This window comes from Sinocyclocheilus anshuiensis, unplaced genomic scaffold (assembly GCF_001515605.1).
Source record: "Sinocyclocheilus anshuiensis isolate Anshui unplaced genomic scaffold, SAMN03320099.WGS_v1.1 scaffold615, whole genome shotgun sequence".
NCBI lineage: Eukaryota > Metazoa > Chordata > Actinopteri > Cypriniformes > Cyprinidae > Sinocyclocheilus > Sinocyclocheilus anshuiensis.
The window spans coordinates 2,432,499-2,445,483 of NW_015552647.1; the positions used below are offsets into that span (position 1 = coordinate 2,432,499).

General features: G+C 36.6%; 1 protein-coding gene across 1 annotated transcript in view; it reads right to left on the reverse strand.

Moving 5' to 3' along the window:
* The window catches only part of grm4 (glutamate receptor, metabotropic 4), a 64,347-nt gene extending 54,062 nt beyond the window's left edge, over positions 1–10,285 (reverse strand). The window contains exons 1-4 of the mRNA XM_016458528.1: positions 10,280–10,285; positions 7,092–7,240; positions 4,063–4,127; positions 3,925–3,945 (exon numbers count right to left, since the gene is read on the reverse strand). Coding sequence (XP_016314014.1) covers positions 3,925–3,945; positions 4,063–4,127; positions 7,092–7,240; positions 10,280–10,285 — 241 coding nt within the window. The remainder of the gene's footprint in view (positions 1–3,924; positions 3,946–4,062; positions 4,128–7,091; positions 7,241–10,279) is intronic.
* Between the last annotated feature and the right edge of the window lie 2,700 nt (positions 10,286–12,985).

Sequence of the window (12,985 nt, forward strand, 5' to 3'; positions counted from 1 at the left end):
TTTTAATTAAAATTATAAATATCATTTTTTAACCCTGCGTAATGTAGCTCAAACAGTAAAGCACGATGAGAATGCATAAAACTGATTAAAAAAATTCTACATGCAATAGAAGTTGCTTTAAATAAATATGTATGTGTCTTATATATGTTGTTGTTTCCCTCTATATATAAAACTATCAACAAAAAAAAAGGATGTCAACATGGGTAATTATGCTGTTTTGGTCATGTACTATCTTGCCTCAGGTATCTGAATTCTCACCAGATTATTCGCTTCTCTCACCAAAATCCCACTTGACAACAAGTACCTTCATCAGTCCTGAATAGCAAAAGAGCAAAATCAAATGAATAAAATGAGTTTTCCATCTTCTTAACGGTAGAAAAATCTGGATGTTCCAGAGAAACTTCATTGTTTAGCTTTGGAACCCCAGTGTGTAAAAGTTTTGCTCTGCTGGGTTCTTAAATTGCATCAGTCCTCATTATCAATTTTTTTGTTTTGTTATCATGTATGTTACTGTATGTTTAACAAATGCCCTAACTCTTTTGTTGTAATCCTTTGTTGTAGAAAGTCTCATCTTCGCAATCTCCAACTGTTACATATCTATCTTCCTTTCACAGATGCCTTGAATTAACCTCCTGTCATATCAGCAAATAGTCATATGCAGATTAACTGCAAAAAAAAAAAAACGCATAATAATAAGCTCATTAAACTTCTCACATCCTTTCTGAGAAAACACAGAGCCCTTGTAAACTTCCACACAAGCCGATGGTTGCCGTTCCAAGGAGAGGGCGTTTTAAAAGCGTTTGACCTGTGCTCGCTGAGAGAGGAACACTGATTTGCATCAAAGTCGTTAATTAGACAGAAAAGAGAACCCTCAAAGATGCCATATGGAGAGGCTTCCTAACGGCGGGAGTCTTGCAGTCACTTGCAGCCCTCTGCTGTGTGCATATGCTACTTTTTGAGTCAGGAGATATTTTGAATGACTGAAGGCCTCAAGGTAAGAACTCCACATGTCACTGAATGAGACAGCTATGAAGCAAAGTCACAGTGACTTGGGTGGGTGTGTATGAAACTATTTTCTGTTTTAATATATTTTACAGACAGTATTTTACAGTAGTTAAAACATGTAAATAGTTTGTTAAATTGCTAGCAAACAGAATTGCAAAAAATAAAGACAGACAGAAAATTGCAAAAATAATTATTGTTTCCAAACAGGTTTCCTGAACCCATTTGCCACTGGTCACCCTGTCCCAAGCTCACACCACTGGTTGCAGTGTCAGTTTGGTTCTGGTCGCCAAGCTGTTGTAACAGACAATGGGAATAAATGGCTTTCTAAAAGGAACAAATGGTGTTTTGATGCATTCCTGTAAGCGTGGCTTGTGCGAATTGACCAATATATGCACAAGCATTTCCAGCAGGTCATATTTGATGCTTAATCAAAAATAATGAACAGCAGGAGGGGTGATCTGAGAACAGATGGGTACTGACAAGATGGAGAAACTGACTGAGTTATAAGAGTTCTTTGTGTGGGTTGGTCAGTTTTCTATTTATTTATTTATTTATTTATTTATTTTTTGGAACCAATATCTAAAACAGATTTTTGAAAGGAGCTCTTTCTGTCCACTGTGTTCATAGAAATTAATGACATGCACAATGTATTATGAAACTTCCAATCATGTAGAAGTAACAATAATTTGATAATGTAATTCGAGATAGAATGTTCTTTAGAATGGGGATCTTTATTATACCCAGGGGTCAGGGTTTGACTGGTTAACATCAGCTCACTCGCAGATCCTGTGACTACACCATCTAGATTAAAAAAGGAATATTTCTCCATGATGGCAATTGATAATAAAATAACAAAAATAAAATCAAATAAAGTAACTTCTTATTGCCAAAAAATAAATACAACAGTGCAGGAAAATTGCATGTCTAAACATTTCATAAGGGTCTTTAGGGAAATACACAAGGAAAAAGAGCCACGACCTAATTTTGTGAAAAGGTTCTATTAATAGCAATGACACATTCAGAGTCAAGCCCTGAGTGAGACCAAAGTGACAGGATGTCAGAAGTTGATCCTCTGATTTGTGGCAGACTTAATTATCCTTTCCAGACTTTGTGAAAACAGCTAAAGAGAAGATACTAACAAAGCATCCAGATGTTTTAGCAGCCTGTCTTCAATAACAATTAAAGGGACAGTTCGCCCAAGACATAAATATTCTGTCATAATTTACTCTCCCTCATGTCATTTCTAACCTGTATGACTGTCTATCTTCTGTGGAAAAAAAAAAGAATTCTGAACAATGTTCTGGTGGCTGTTTTCTATTCAATTATAATAAACATGGACTGAAGCTTAAGGAAGGACAAGAAATCACCCTAAAAGTATCATAAAATTGGTCTACTGTATATGAGTCATGTGCTATATTTCAAGTTACCTGAAGCCTTTGTGTGAGAAACACTGAAATTAAAGTTCTCATTCACTGAAAGTCTCATTAAAGATGAGTAAATGATGAAAAGTTTCATTTCTTCATGAACCATTTATTTAAATAGCGCATATCCAGTCATAAAGATTTTCTATTGTTGCAATTTCTATATTCACTTGAGAAAAGGAAGCTGATCCATTATTCTACACATTTCTGAAGTAGCACACAACAGAGAGAAAAAAAAGTTGTCTTCTCTCTTGAAGCAAAAGTTTTGGCTTTGGATTTGAGACTTTGTGCCTCTGGGTTTACCGTGTTCGATTTAAAAAGGGACGACAGCATCACATTTTCACGAGTGAGTGGATGTCTGTCATGTTTTCCTCAAGAACTCCCACAGACTTCAACATGATAAAGAAGCCCAGCAATCCACAGCGTCAACTGGGATATCTAACTTAGATATATATTTCAAAAATCCCTTTTAGCGGGGCACTTTTATCAACAAAATCCATGCTGCATTTGCACCTCACCCAGAATCAGGCACGCACGGTTTTTGAGAGCAGACTGTCGGAGAGGAATCACAAAGCACAGAAAACGTCAGACCGAATCTAATGCGCTATATATAATAATCTGCATGTTTGTCTCCAGTAATTATGAAGGTTATAATCGTTGATCCATTATTACAAAGCCTTAGGTAACTCACCATATGACTAACCTCCCTCTTGATTAGATTTACCAGGGCCTCCGAGGTTTCTATTTGGATCTCCACATGGAATCAATTACAGCAGGCAAATCTTATTTATCAAATATTGGAGATTTATGTATGCTGAGAGCAGCATAGGCTGTTTACTTTGTTATTGTGCCATGCTGCGGCTGAAGATTGCTCATCACTCAGCGGTGGCCCAAGTCAACTCCACGGTACCACTGGGTGACCATTTTCCATGGTGATGTATGCTAGTGGCAGTCACCTTTCAAAACTCACCAAATCTATTCCTTCATTTCAGAATTCGACCCTTCAAGGTCCCTCAGCAGCAGGTGCATTATAAATTTGGCCCATTACTGGAACCCAGAAGATATTGAAAATATCGAATGAGGTTCTGCTTGAAGGAGAGTCAACAAAGAGAACCGGTGCAGCATGTTTTCCTCAATGCCTCGGATGATCATTTGCGGTAGAGTACTTATCGCACGCAAACTTGTTCAATTTGATTACCGCGAACCTACTGCGGTATTAGATAACACACACTCGGTTAGAGACATTACAAGCAAATAACTGATATCGATACAGGGTTAAGATGTCACGAAGCCCTCGTTTGAAAACGCCATGAAAGACAGAGGAGAAAAACAGTGAGGCGTTTCACAAACATAGTGTTTTTCTGCTTTTTCCCTGGAGGCAGGACTGAATTGAACCATGTGTTGGTCAGGGCAGTAACACAGACACACACACACACACACACACACAAAATGAAGTCGGGAATGCCTTCGGGCCTGGAATTGAAGAGCCCTGTCTTACGCTCCATAGGTATGCTTGAGTCTGCAGGGAATGACGAACAAATCATAAGACGATCAAACATTATGTGCCATCATTTAAAAATGTATGGGCTAAGGTTAGGATATGGTCACCGTAATCAAACATCCATAGCCTACAGACCCTCAATATAACAGGGTCTCTTTACCGGGGGCGTTTTCTCTGAGGAGAATAGAGAGGCAGTGCCTCTGCTCACAAAAAAAAAAACACAGAGAGAGAATAATCAACGGTAAAAATATTCATTTTTCTCTATTATTGCAGTTATTATTTTTGTAGTAATGTCAAAAATGTTAAAAAATGTTGAAAATTTTTTTAACACAATAATAAATATATTATAGCATTTGTTTTCTTGTTGATAGTGTGAAGTAATTGGTGTTCCATACAGTATGCTTTCAATCACTGTGCAAACATTAAATGGAACATTAATTCACACTGAACTAAAAGTCAACCTAAAATGCTGAAAAAACTATTTGTCTCTTCATTTCAGAAGATCAACACACATCACTGCACTTTACCCACTGAATCTGTGCCCATTTCATTCCAGTCAGCTATGAATATCTGAGAGAATTCTGTGGGCTGTACATCACATATTATATTACAATAAGTAAGCATTATTTATCAGCCTATCACGCATAAGCAGAGATTCTACGAGGTGCAGGATACCATGCTCAGTCCCTTCGCTCTCTGTGGTACACCACTGCTCTGTCTCATCTGCGTTATTTATTAATTTGTTGCCATCAATTATGAAGGAATTACTCCAATGCTACACAAACATAATTCATAAACATCTACAGTGCAGCCCAAAAGTCTGAGACCATGTAAAAAAAAAAATCTAGGATTTTTTTTATTTAAACATGGAAAAACAGTTTTAGAATTTTGAATTGAAAACACATTATGGTGTAAAATAAGGTAAATAAAGATGATATTCTGTACTATGTCTAGGCTACTAATCAAATTTGAAATAAAATAAAATAAAATTTTAGCTTGACGGCTGCTGTCATTAAAGCAAAAATGAGACAACCAAAAAAAAATTATTCTGAAAATCATATTTCAATTCAATGTTTCAGCTAAATTATTTTGCATACAAACAAACAAACAAATAAAAGTACAACTAAATAAATAAAAGTCTCAGACATTTGGCTCCCACTGTAATTGAAGGTCCTACACTTAGGGATCATTCTTTGGAACAAAGGCAACTAATATGATTGAAAATACTTTTGTTGATACTTAAAAAACTGTATTCCTAAGTGATGGGGAAAATATAATAGGATTATTCAGCCAGACATCCTCCTCATCTACTGTATTACTGCAGTTCAGAGACAGGATGGAGATATATGTGAGCAAAGCACCATGGGAGACATTCTATCGACCTGCACAGCCAAGACTTAAGCTATTAATTATCTTTGTTTGTTTCTGCCTTTCTTTCTCATTCCCTGTTGTCCCTTTTCTTTCGTCTTGGCACTTGCTCTTTCTCTACGCCCTGGACAGATGTGCAAACACTCCCACGAAGCTATAAGTAGATGGCATGGCACTGCAGTGACACTCATGGTTATTCATATCACAGCCCTCAAGTCTCACGCCATCCGTCCAGCATCCTCTAAATGCAGCTGTGGGAATGGTCTGGATATCTAAAGTTTCATAATGGGGCCTTTTATATGGTGCATGAATAAAAACATAAAGCATGAATAAATGCACATAACTGTCACGATTCCTTCTGTCCATATCCAACCACCAGCAATGAGTTACATCTTGGAGATGCTATTAGCATTTTTCTTCTGAAGTACTTTGTATACTAACATATTACAGCTAGATTTGTCACAATATCAAAATCTGAGTAGTCGGTATCCTGGGAATTACCTTAAAAGTGGGGGACACATTATAAACATGGCTCATGAATATTAATTAGGTGATATAATGTTTCTCCAGTGAGTGCTAGCCATATAAGGATTACAATTTATCGATTGGGCGTTAAATTGATTGACTGTTGATGCAACCAGTAGACAGTGGATTCTGCTTGATCTTAAAGCTGTCGTTTTATATCACCATTATGCAACCTTCACTACATCCAACCAAAACACTCTTATATTATGGTTAGAGATTAAAATAATGATTATAAATAACATTTTGGATCCATATTCAAGACTAACCCAAATATTCGTAAAGCTGCATTTTTAGCATCACCAAATGTAAGTACACTATTAACAATTATAATAATTAAAAAATATATATATACAGATATGTCTGAAAAATTCAAAAATAAAAATAATAAAATAAATATAAATAAGATAAAAACAAACAAACAGGCACCGGTAAAGCATATAGTAAAATATGATGTAATTTTTGCAATGTACTGTATATGTTACATCTAAACAATTTTATTTAGACATAGACCAGTCCTAAAGTCACAGCTTCTGTTGATGTCTCCAGCTGCTCAAACAAACAGACCAATTCACAGACCAAGTCTCAGTGTTTACTCCATATATTTTATAGCTGTCTGTACAAACTATAAATAGATAAAATTCTGAAAGTCATGGTATGAATTACATGGGATTTTCTATCAGCAAAAGTAAATATGACCTTTAGAAAATGAACTTTTGACTACTTTTCTTAGCTCTTCTTTTGACGAATATGACTTCCACAATTACATTCCAAACAGAGTAGTTTCTTATTAATTCAGCTCTCTATAAATGCAAGCCCATTTTTCATTTCATGGTTTTTAAATGTTCCCTCTCTTCCAAATTGATTGTCTTTCCTACTGGCGAATGCAATTCGTATGAAACTTGCTCTCCATTCTGAAGCACCAGAGCAGCTCTAAGAACAAAGATTTTCTGGATCACGTTATTTAACTAACATATGCATTAATGAGTTAATCCATTATGCACTGCACATCTACAGTCATGCAAAATGTGTTTGGACACACGTTTTTGAGCCCTGTTGTGCCTGTTAGAAGAAGGGAAGTGGGATTTTTCTACAACGGATCCTGAAAGAAATGGTCTACAGTATGTGTGACTGGAAGCATGCAAAGGTGGCAATTACTCGTCATCGACAGCGGTTCACTTCCGCAATTTATTCCAACTCTGAACCATGAGTTCACAAGAACCACACCTCAGATGTACTTTTCAAGAGTTCGCTATCACACCAAACAAACAAACTTGAGCTTTTGGCGCAGAGTGTTAAAGCACCCTGATTCTCCATTCATGAGGAACAGCCAGATCTCAACATAGAATATGGGAGAGGAACAGATGTTGATAGCCTCAATGCGTAGGAGAAACCATGGACACGTGAGGAGGACACTGTTACCCTAGAGAAAAGAAAGGAGTATGACTCCATCTCCCTCAGAACTTCCTCTAGGCGGTTTTGAGTATGCTCACAAAGACTATTCATAGAACTTGACTAGAACAATTTTAGCTTCCATCTGTTTGCATCCACCAATGCTTGAGGGTTATAAACAATTTTTAAGATCCAAATAACTGTATAATGTGATGAATGACAAATTCTATATTAAATATTTAATGTAGCATCTAAATGTATAACAAATTAGACTGAGTGCATTAAAATCTCTTTTCCTGATCTATGTGCAATGCAAAAGTTCTGTAGATATTTCCCAGTAACAAAAACCTGGGACCCTCCGCCCAGGGGCCACATGTTGGTTCCAGCCTGTCAGCTAAGCTTAACCTGAAGCACTAGTTATAGTAACAGACTTGGAAAGAAATTTAGAAGGAAATCAATGTCCGAACTCAGTATTCCTCGCACAAATCGCAAGACCACTTTCCCCCTGGAGTGCACTTGAAGTTTCATTTCTCAGGAAGGAAATGCAGTTGGGAAGGAAAAGCTTTGGAAAATATTGCTGCTTTTGATAAGCTTAAAGTATGGGCTTCATTTCACAAAACAACTAGATGTGCATTTGCAGAAACAAATATCAATGTTTTCAAGGCAATAGAATAGCGTTAAAGTTTTAGGGTAAAATGTCATAAACTAAAATTTGATAGAGGAAGAAAGAAAGAGAGATCAATGGCAATATGCAATACAGATGCATAGACAGGTGCCAGAAAGCAGTGGTGGACAGTAACGGAGTAGTTTTACTTCGTTACTGTACTTAAGTAAATTTTTCAAGTATCTGTACTTTACTGGAGTAGTTTTATTTTGAGTAACTTTTACTTTTACTTCACTAAATTCCAAAGCATAAGATCGTACTTTTTACTTCACTACATTTCATAAAACATATCGTTACTCCTTATAATATATCGCGTGCTCCGACACGCAGAAGCGGTGTCTGATTCAAGAACGAACTGATTCTTTTCAATTAACCTTTTAAAATCGGTTCGCAAATCGCACCAAACGATTCATTCACGAATTAGAATGAACCGATTGCAGTTGTTCTCGAGTCGACAACTCACTGAGACCATCGATGAGTGATGGTTTTACAGTCGGCTGCACCGAATAAATGAATAAGATCCTGGTGGAACAGCCAACATGATAACCCCCCTGAAGAATCGATAGATAGCCTAACAATGGCTTATGGAAACACTTGTTAGCTGCTCTTGTTTGTTTCCCCTGTTTTCATTTAAAGAAAAATCTCATTTAGTTTCATTAAAAGCATGACATATGATAGAAAACAGTGAGTCGACTGTGAACTCAGCTCCAATGAAAGACACCCAAAGGAATATGAATTCATATAGCTCATCTGAATCGGCATTTTGCTGCTACTGAGGTGCGAGGTGTTGCTACAGCCCTTCGATAAATAGGGTGGCCGTGGAAGCAATAACAGCTGCCATTAACAAGATGTGCAGGATAAACCCAATGTTAGAGAATTCCTCAACGACACTGCCTTGCAATCTTTCTCAGATGGATGAAGGCGTAAATTATAAATGCTCACAAGCGGCATCAATTATTCAGAGTTGCCTCGATGCTCTAAAGCTCTCAGTGGCTGATGTCGGTGAAATATTGGCAAGAGAAAATACCACCTGCTTAATTATGGTGATTAGCTTTGGGGGCCATCTCAGCCTGCCTAAACCATACATTCTTACTTATCTATTTGACTGCAAATTGAACCACTCTAGATGACGCATTAATAGCATGATTGTTACTCATCTATTTGTTGCTGGGTCAAATCTTCCCTCGGAAATTACTTAATGTTAGTGTAATAGCATGTCACCGCTGCTATTTAAAAACCATAAACGGCCGATTCTAATGAAATAAATATCTCACGATCAGTTGGAGTTTGGTTTAACCAATTATAGTGGAAACTTTAACATACTATGCATAAGCAAATAGGAAGCAATCATATTAATACTAGATCTTACCATACAACTTCTGTTACATACAATTTCTGCAAGAATGCATGGAAGTAGTGCAGTATACAACAGAAAACTGGGTACTGGGTGCTGAATGCACACAATGCAATGCACTCAACTTGACCTTCTATATTCCATATGACAAATAAAATTAAATTCTACATTAAATACTAAAATACAAAACTCAAAATGAGATAAGATTGTCATAATTTAAGGCATCTTTTCAAATACTCAAAATGCAAATTAGAATGCAATGTGTGACCCTGGACCATGAAACCAGTCTTAAGTCGCTTGGGTATATTTTTAGCAATATCCAAAAAAACATTGTATGGGTCAAAATTATCGATTTTTCTTTAATGCCAAAAATCATTAGGATATTAAGTAAAGATCATGTTCCATGAAGATATTTTGTAAATTTCCTACCGTAAATATATCAAAACCTAATTTTTGATTAATAATATGCATTGCTAAGAACTCATTTGGACAACTTTAAAGGCGATTTTCTCAGTATTTTTATTTCTTTTTTTTTTGCACCCTCAGATTCCAGATATTCAAATAATTGTATCTCAGCCAAATATTGCCCTATCCTAACAAACCATACATCAATGGAAAGCTTATTTATTCAGCTTTCAGATGATGTATAAATCTCCATTTCAAAAAATTGACCCTTGTGACTGGTTTTGTGGTCCATGGTCACATAGGAAGTCACAACAATGTAGCAAACATTTATTGTTGCATATTGTTTATATGCAATGATATATACTTTTTTTTTTTTTTTTAAGATTAGAATGCAATAATTTATCAAAAGTGATTGGAAATACATTTTTAATGTTACAACATATTTCTATTTTAAATGAACATACAAAAAAAAATATCATAGTTTCCAAGAAAACATTAAGCACCACAAATGTTTTCTACTTCGATAATATGAAAAAATAAAAAATAAAAAAGTTTTATAGCTCGCTATTATATAAATATATATTACCTTAAAGTAGTTATGATTTTTTTTTTTTTGACATTGCCTCTCTTATTGTTCAGGCACTCACCCTCATTACCACAAATCATGCGAGAGAACTGAATACCTCTGCTGAAATATTGCAGCCGCTCGGTTGCCCTCCAGAGTCCTGTAGTCATATTTTCTTTACATTTGTTTCATGCCACCTCCACCTTCTCGACCTCTGGATGGGTAATTAAGTCTGTGCCTCCACAGCTAGCCTTTTTCTCCGGTTCTACACTTCGGTACAGAACAGCTATTATCATTCATGGAAGGTCACGCCACCTCAGACATTTCCCCAGCAAAAAGGGAAAGACTGACCAGTGTGCTGAATTCATCATTGTTTTTACTGTGTTCTTGTCACAGACCTTTCGGACTGTAATATGTCTTCACACAGCTCCAATGCTCTCTCAGTGGGTCCTCCATCCATTCAACTCACTGTGATTTCCGCTTTCTGTACAAACAGATTTAAAATGTGGAGCCTACAGAGGCCTGTGCAACAGTTTCATTATATTGTATGAGGTCTGTTCATTTTAACACATTAATTTAGAGCAATTAATAAAAAAAATAACACAATAAAAAGTAACAATTAATCATGCCACCTGACCCGTACAGTATGTGAATTCCAAAGATGTTTTCATGTGCACAATAATGTAATATATCAGCCTCCAAATGAATGAAATTAAAAAACTGTACATGCAATTAACTTGATTAAAAATTAGAGTTGATTAAAAGTCCTAGTAAAAACAAAAGGTGTCAAAAAAATCATCTTAAATGAGCCCAGATAATAACATAATAATATACGTAATACATCAATATTTTCTAAGCCTCAATTAATAAACTGTACATGCAATTAACTAGATTAAGAATTAGAATTGCTATAAGTTCTAGTAAAAACATGTCCCAAAAATCTTAAATGAGCCCAGATGGAGCAAATTCTAGAAAAGAAAAGCACACAAGCCCTTTTGCTCTGCCAAACTGAAACACGTTTAGATCTCAGCACGGCACCAAGTGCTAAAATGCCCCTCTAAATGTCAACAGCAGCATAAATACGTGCCCATTTGCAAACACAAGCACATTGTTTTCGGTTTTGTCAGGCATTTTCGGAGAACAGCTCTGGAACATTTTCTCTGCATGTTCTTGCAGTTAAAAAAAGTCCGTGTTTGCCCTGCAAATCTATACGGAGTCGGATGGTGATCGACTGCGAGTCAGCGGATCAGCATTGACTTTATCACTAGAGAGAGGGCAGCTGGCCCATCAGGAGGAATGACAGTTCACAAGTCGCCGGAGGGGCTAAGCGCCTGCTCTTAACAGTCAGCCTGCAAGGCTTCGACACAGTGTTACAGATCACTCCAAGCTCCTCTGCCTCATGAAACTGCCCCTGATTCATAGGCACTCCAACCGCCACACACAACGTAATGATAGATGGCAGTTGTTGAAAGAGAGCTAAACTGTTGGCTTATTTGCTCTTGTGACAGCGGAAATGAATATAGGTGCTTAGAAAAGTCACGGCTCTTAAGTAATTCATAACAATCAAGAGTACGGTGAAGCAGAATCTGTCATTTGTCATGCATTAACAGCGCTCTTTTATCACAGTGAAAGCTTTGCGTTATCGTTGGCTTACCACAAAAACTACAGTATTTACAGTACGCTCTCGTTGGCGGGTGCAATGTTCAGATGCTGGATCTGATAAATGGTCTTTGTTATGCCAATATTCCAAGCGCTGCTAACCGCACACAGGGGAAAGGGACTGGCCAAGCAGCTATTTCAGTGGTTACCGAGAGTTTATCAACTGCAGGGGAATATATGCCGGTGCATTTCTTTTTTTTTTTCAAATCTTAATTCAGCTCTCGGTATATTCATTAAGACCTGAAAGCACTTTTTTTATCCGGAACTTTGGATTTCCATAAGCTCATTAGTGATCATGTTCCTGCTACGGATCAGTAGGGTTGGGGCAAGTAGCTATTATGCAACAGCAAGGCTATGCTGTTTAAATAGGAATATTTGAATTAATAATGCCTTTGTGCGCAAACTCATTCAAATTCTAGGAGTGAATGGGTACTTTAAATCTTGTTATATGCAGAATGAGAGTTGAAATATATGTAGGTTATGGTCAAACCTTTCCTTTGCCTTATAATGTGAATATTTTAATATTGCAAAGCTTATGGTCTGCGCTCTACCCGATGAATATTTTACGTAAAAATGCATTTAAATGCGTAAGACCACAGGTGTGTGGGTACATCAAAAATGTAACAAATGTGTTGAAACAGTAATGGATTTCATCGTGTTTGAAATATTTTAAGAAACAGTCTCTGAAGAGCTTTTAAAGCTATAGCTTTTTTATTCTCAAGAAAGTAAGGAAGAAAATACAGAGGATTTCACAGTATTATTTATGCATTTTCCCATGAGACAAGATGCAATTTCTTAGCAATCCTGTTGTCATAGCATTGCTTCTGTACTGATCATGGGTTTATTCTGGATTTAAAGGGACACTTCACACCCTGACATGGCAATTCTGCCATCATTTGCTCACCCTCATGTCATTCCAAAACTGTATGACTTTCTTTTAAGCAGAAAGGAGAAATTCTGAAGAATGGATGAGGACCGGAGCATTCAAATACTGCACATTCTTTGAGTCATAACTTTCAGATTTTTAAGCCGATTCCGTAAAAAAAAAATCATGAACAGATTATTCTGATATGATTCTCAAGTTCAACTTGATTTAATGATTCATTTGCAGCAGCTAGGGAAAGATTAT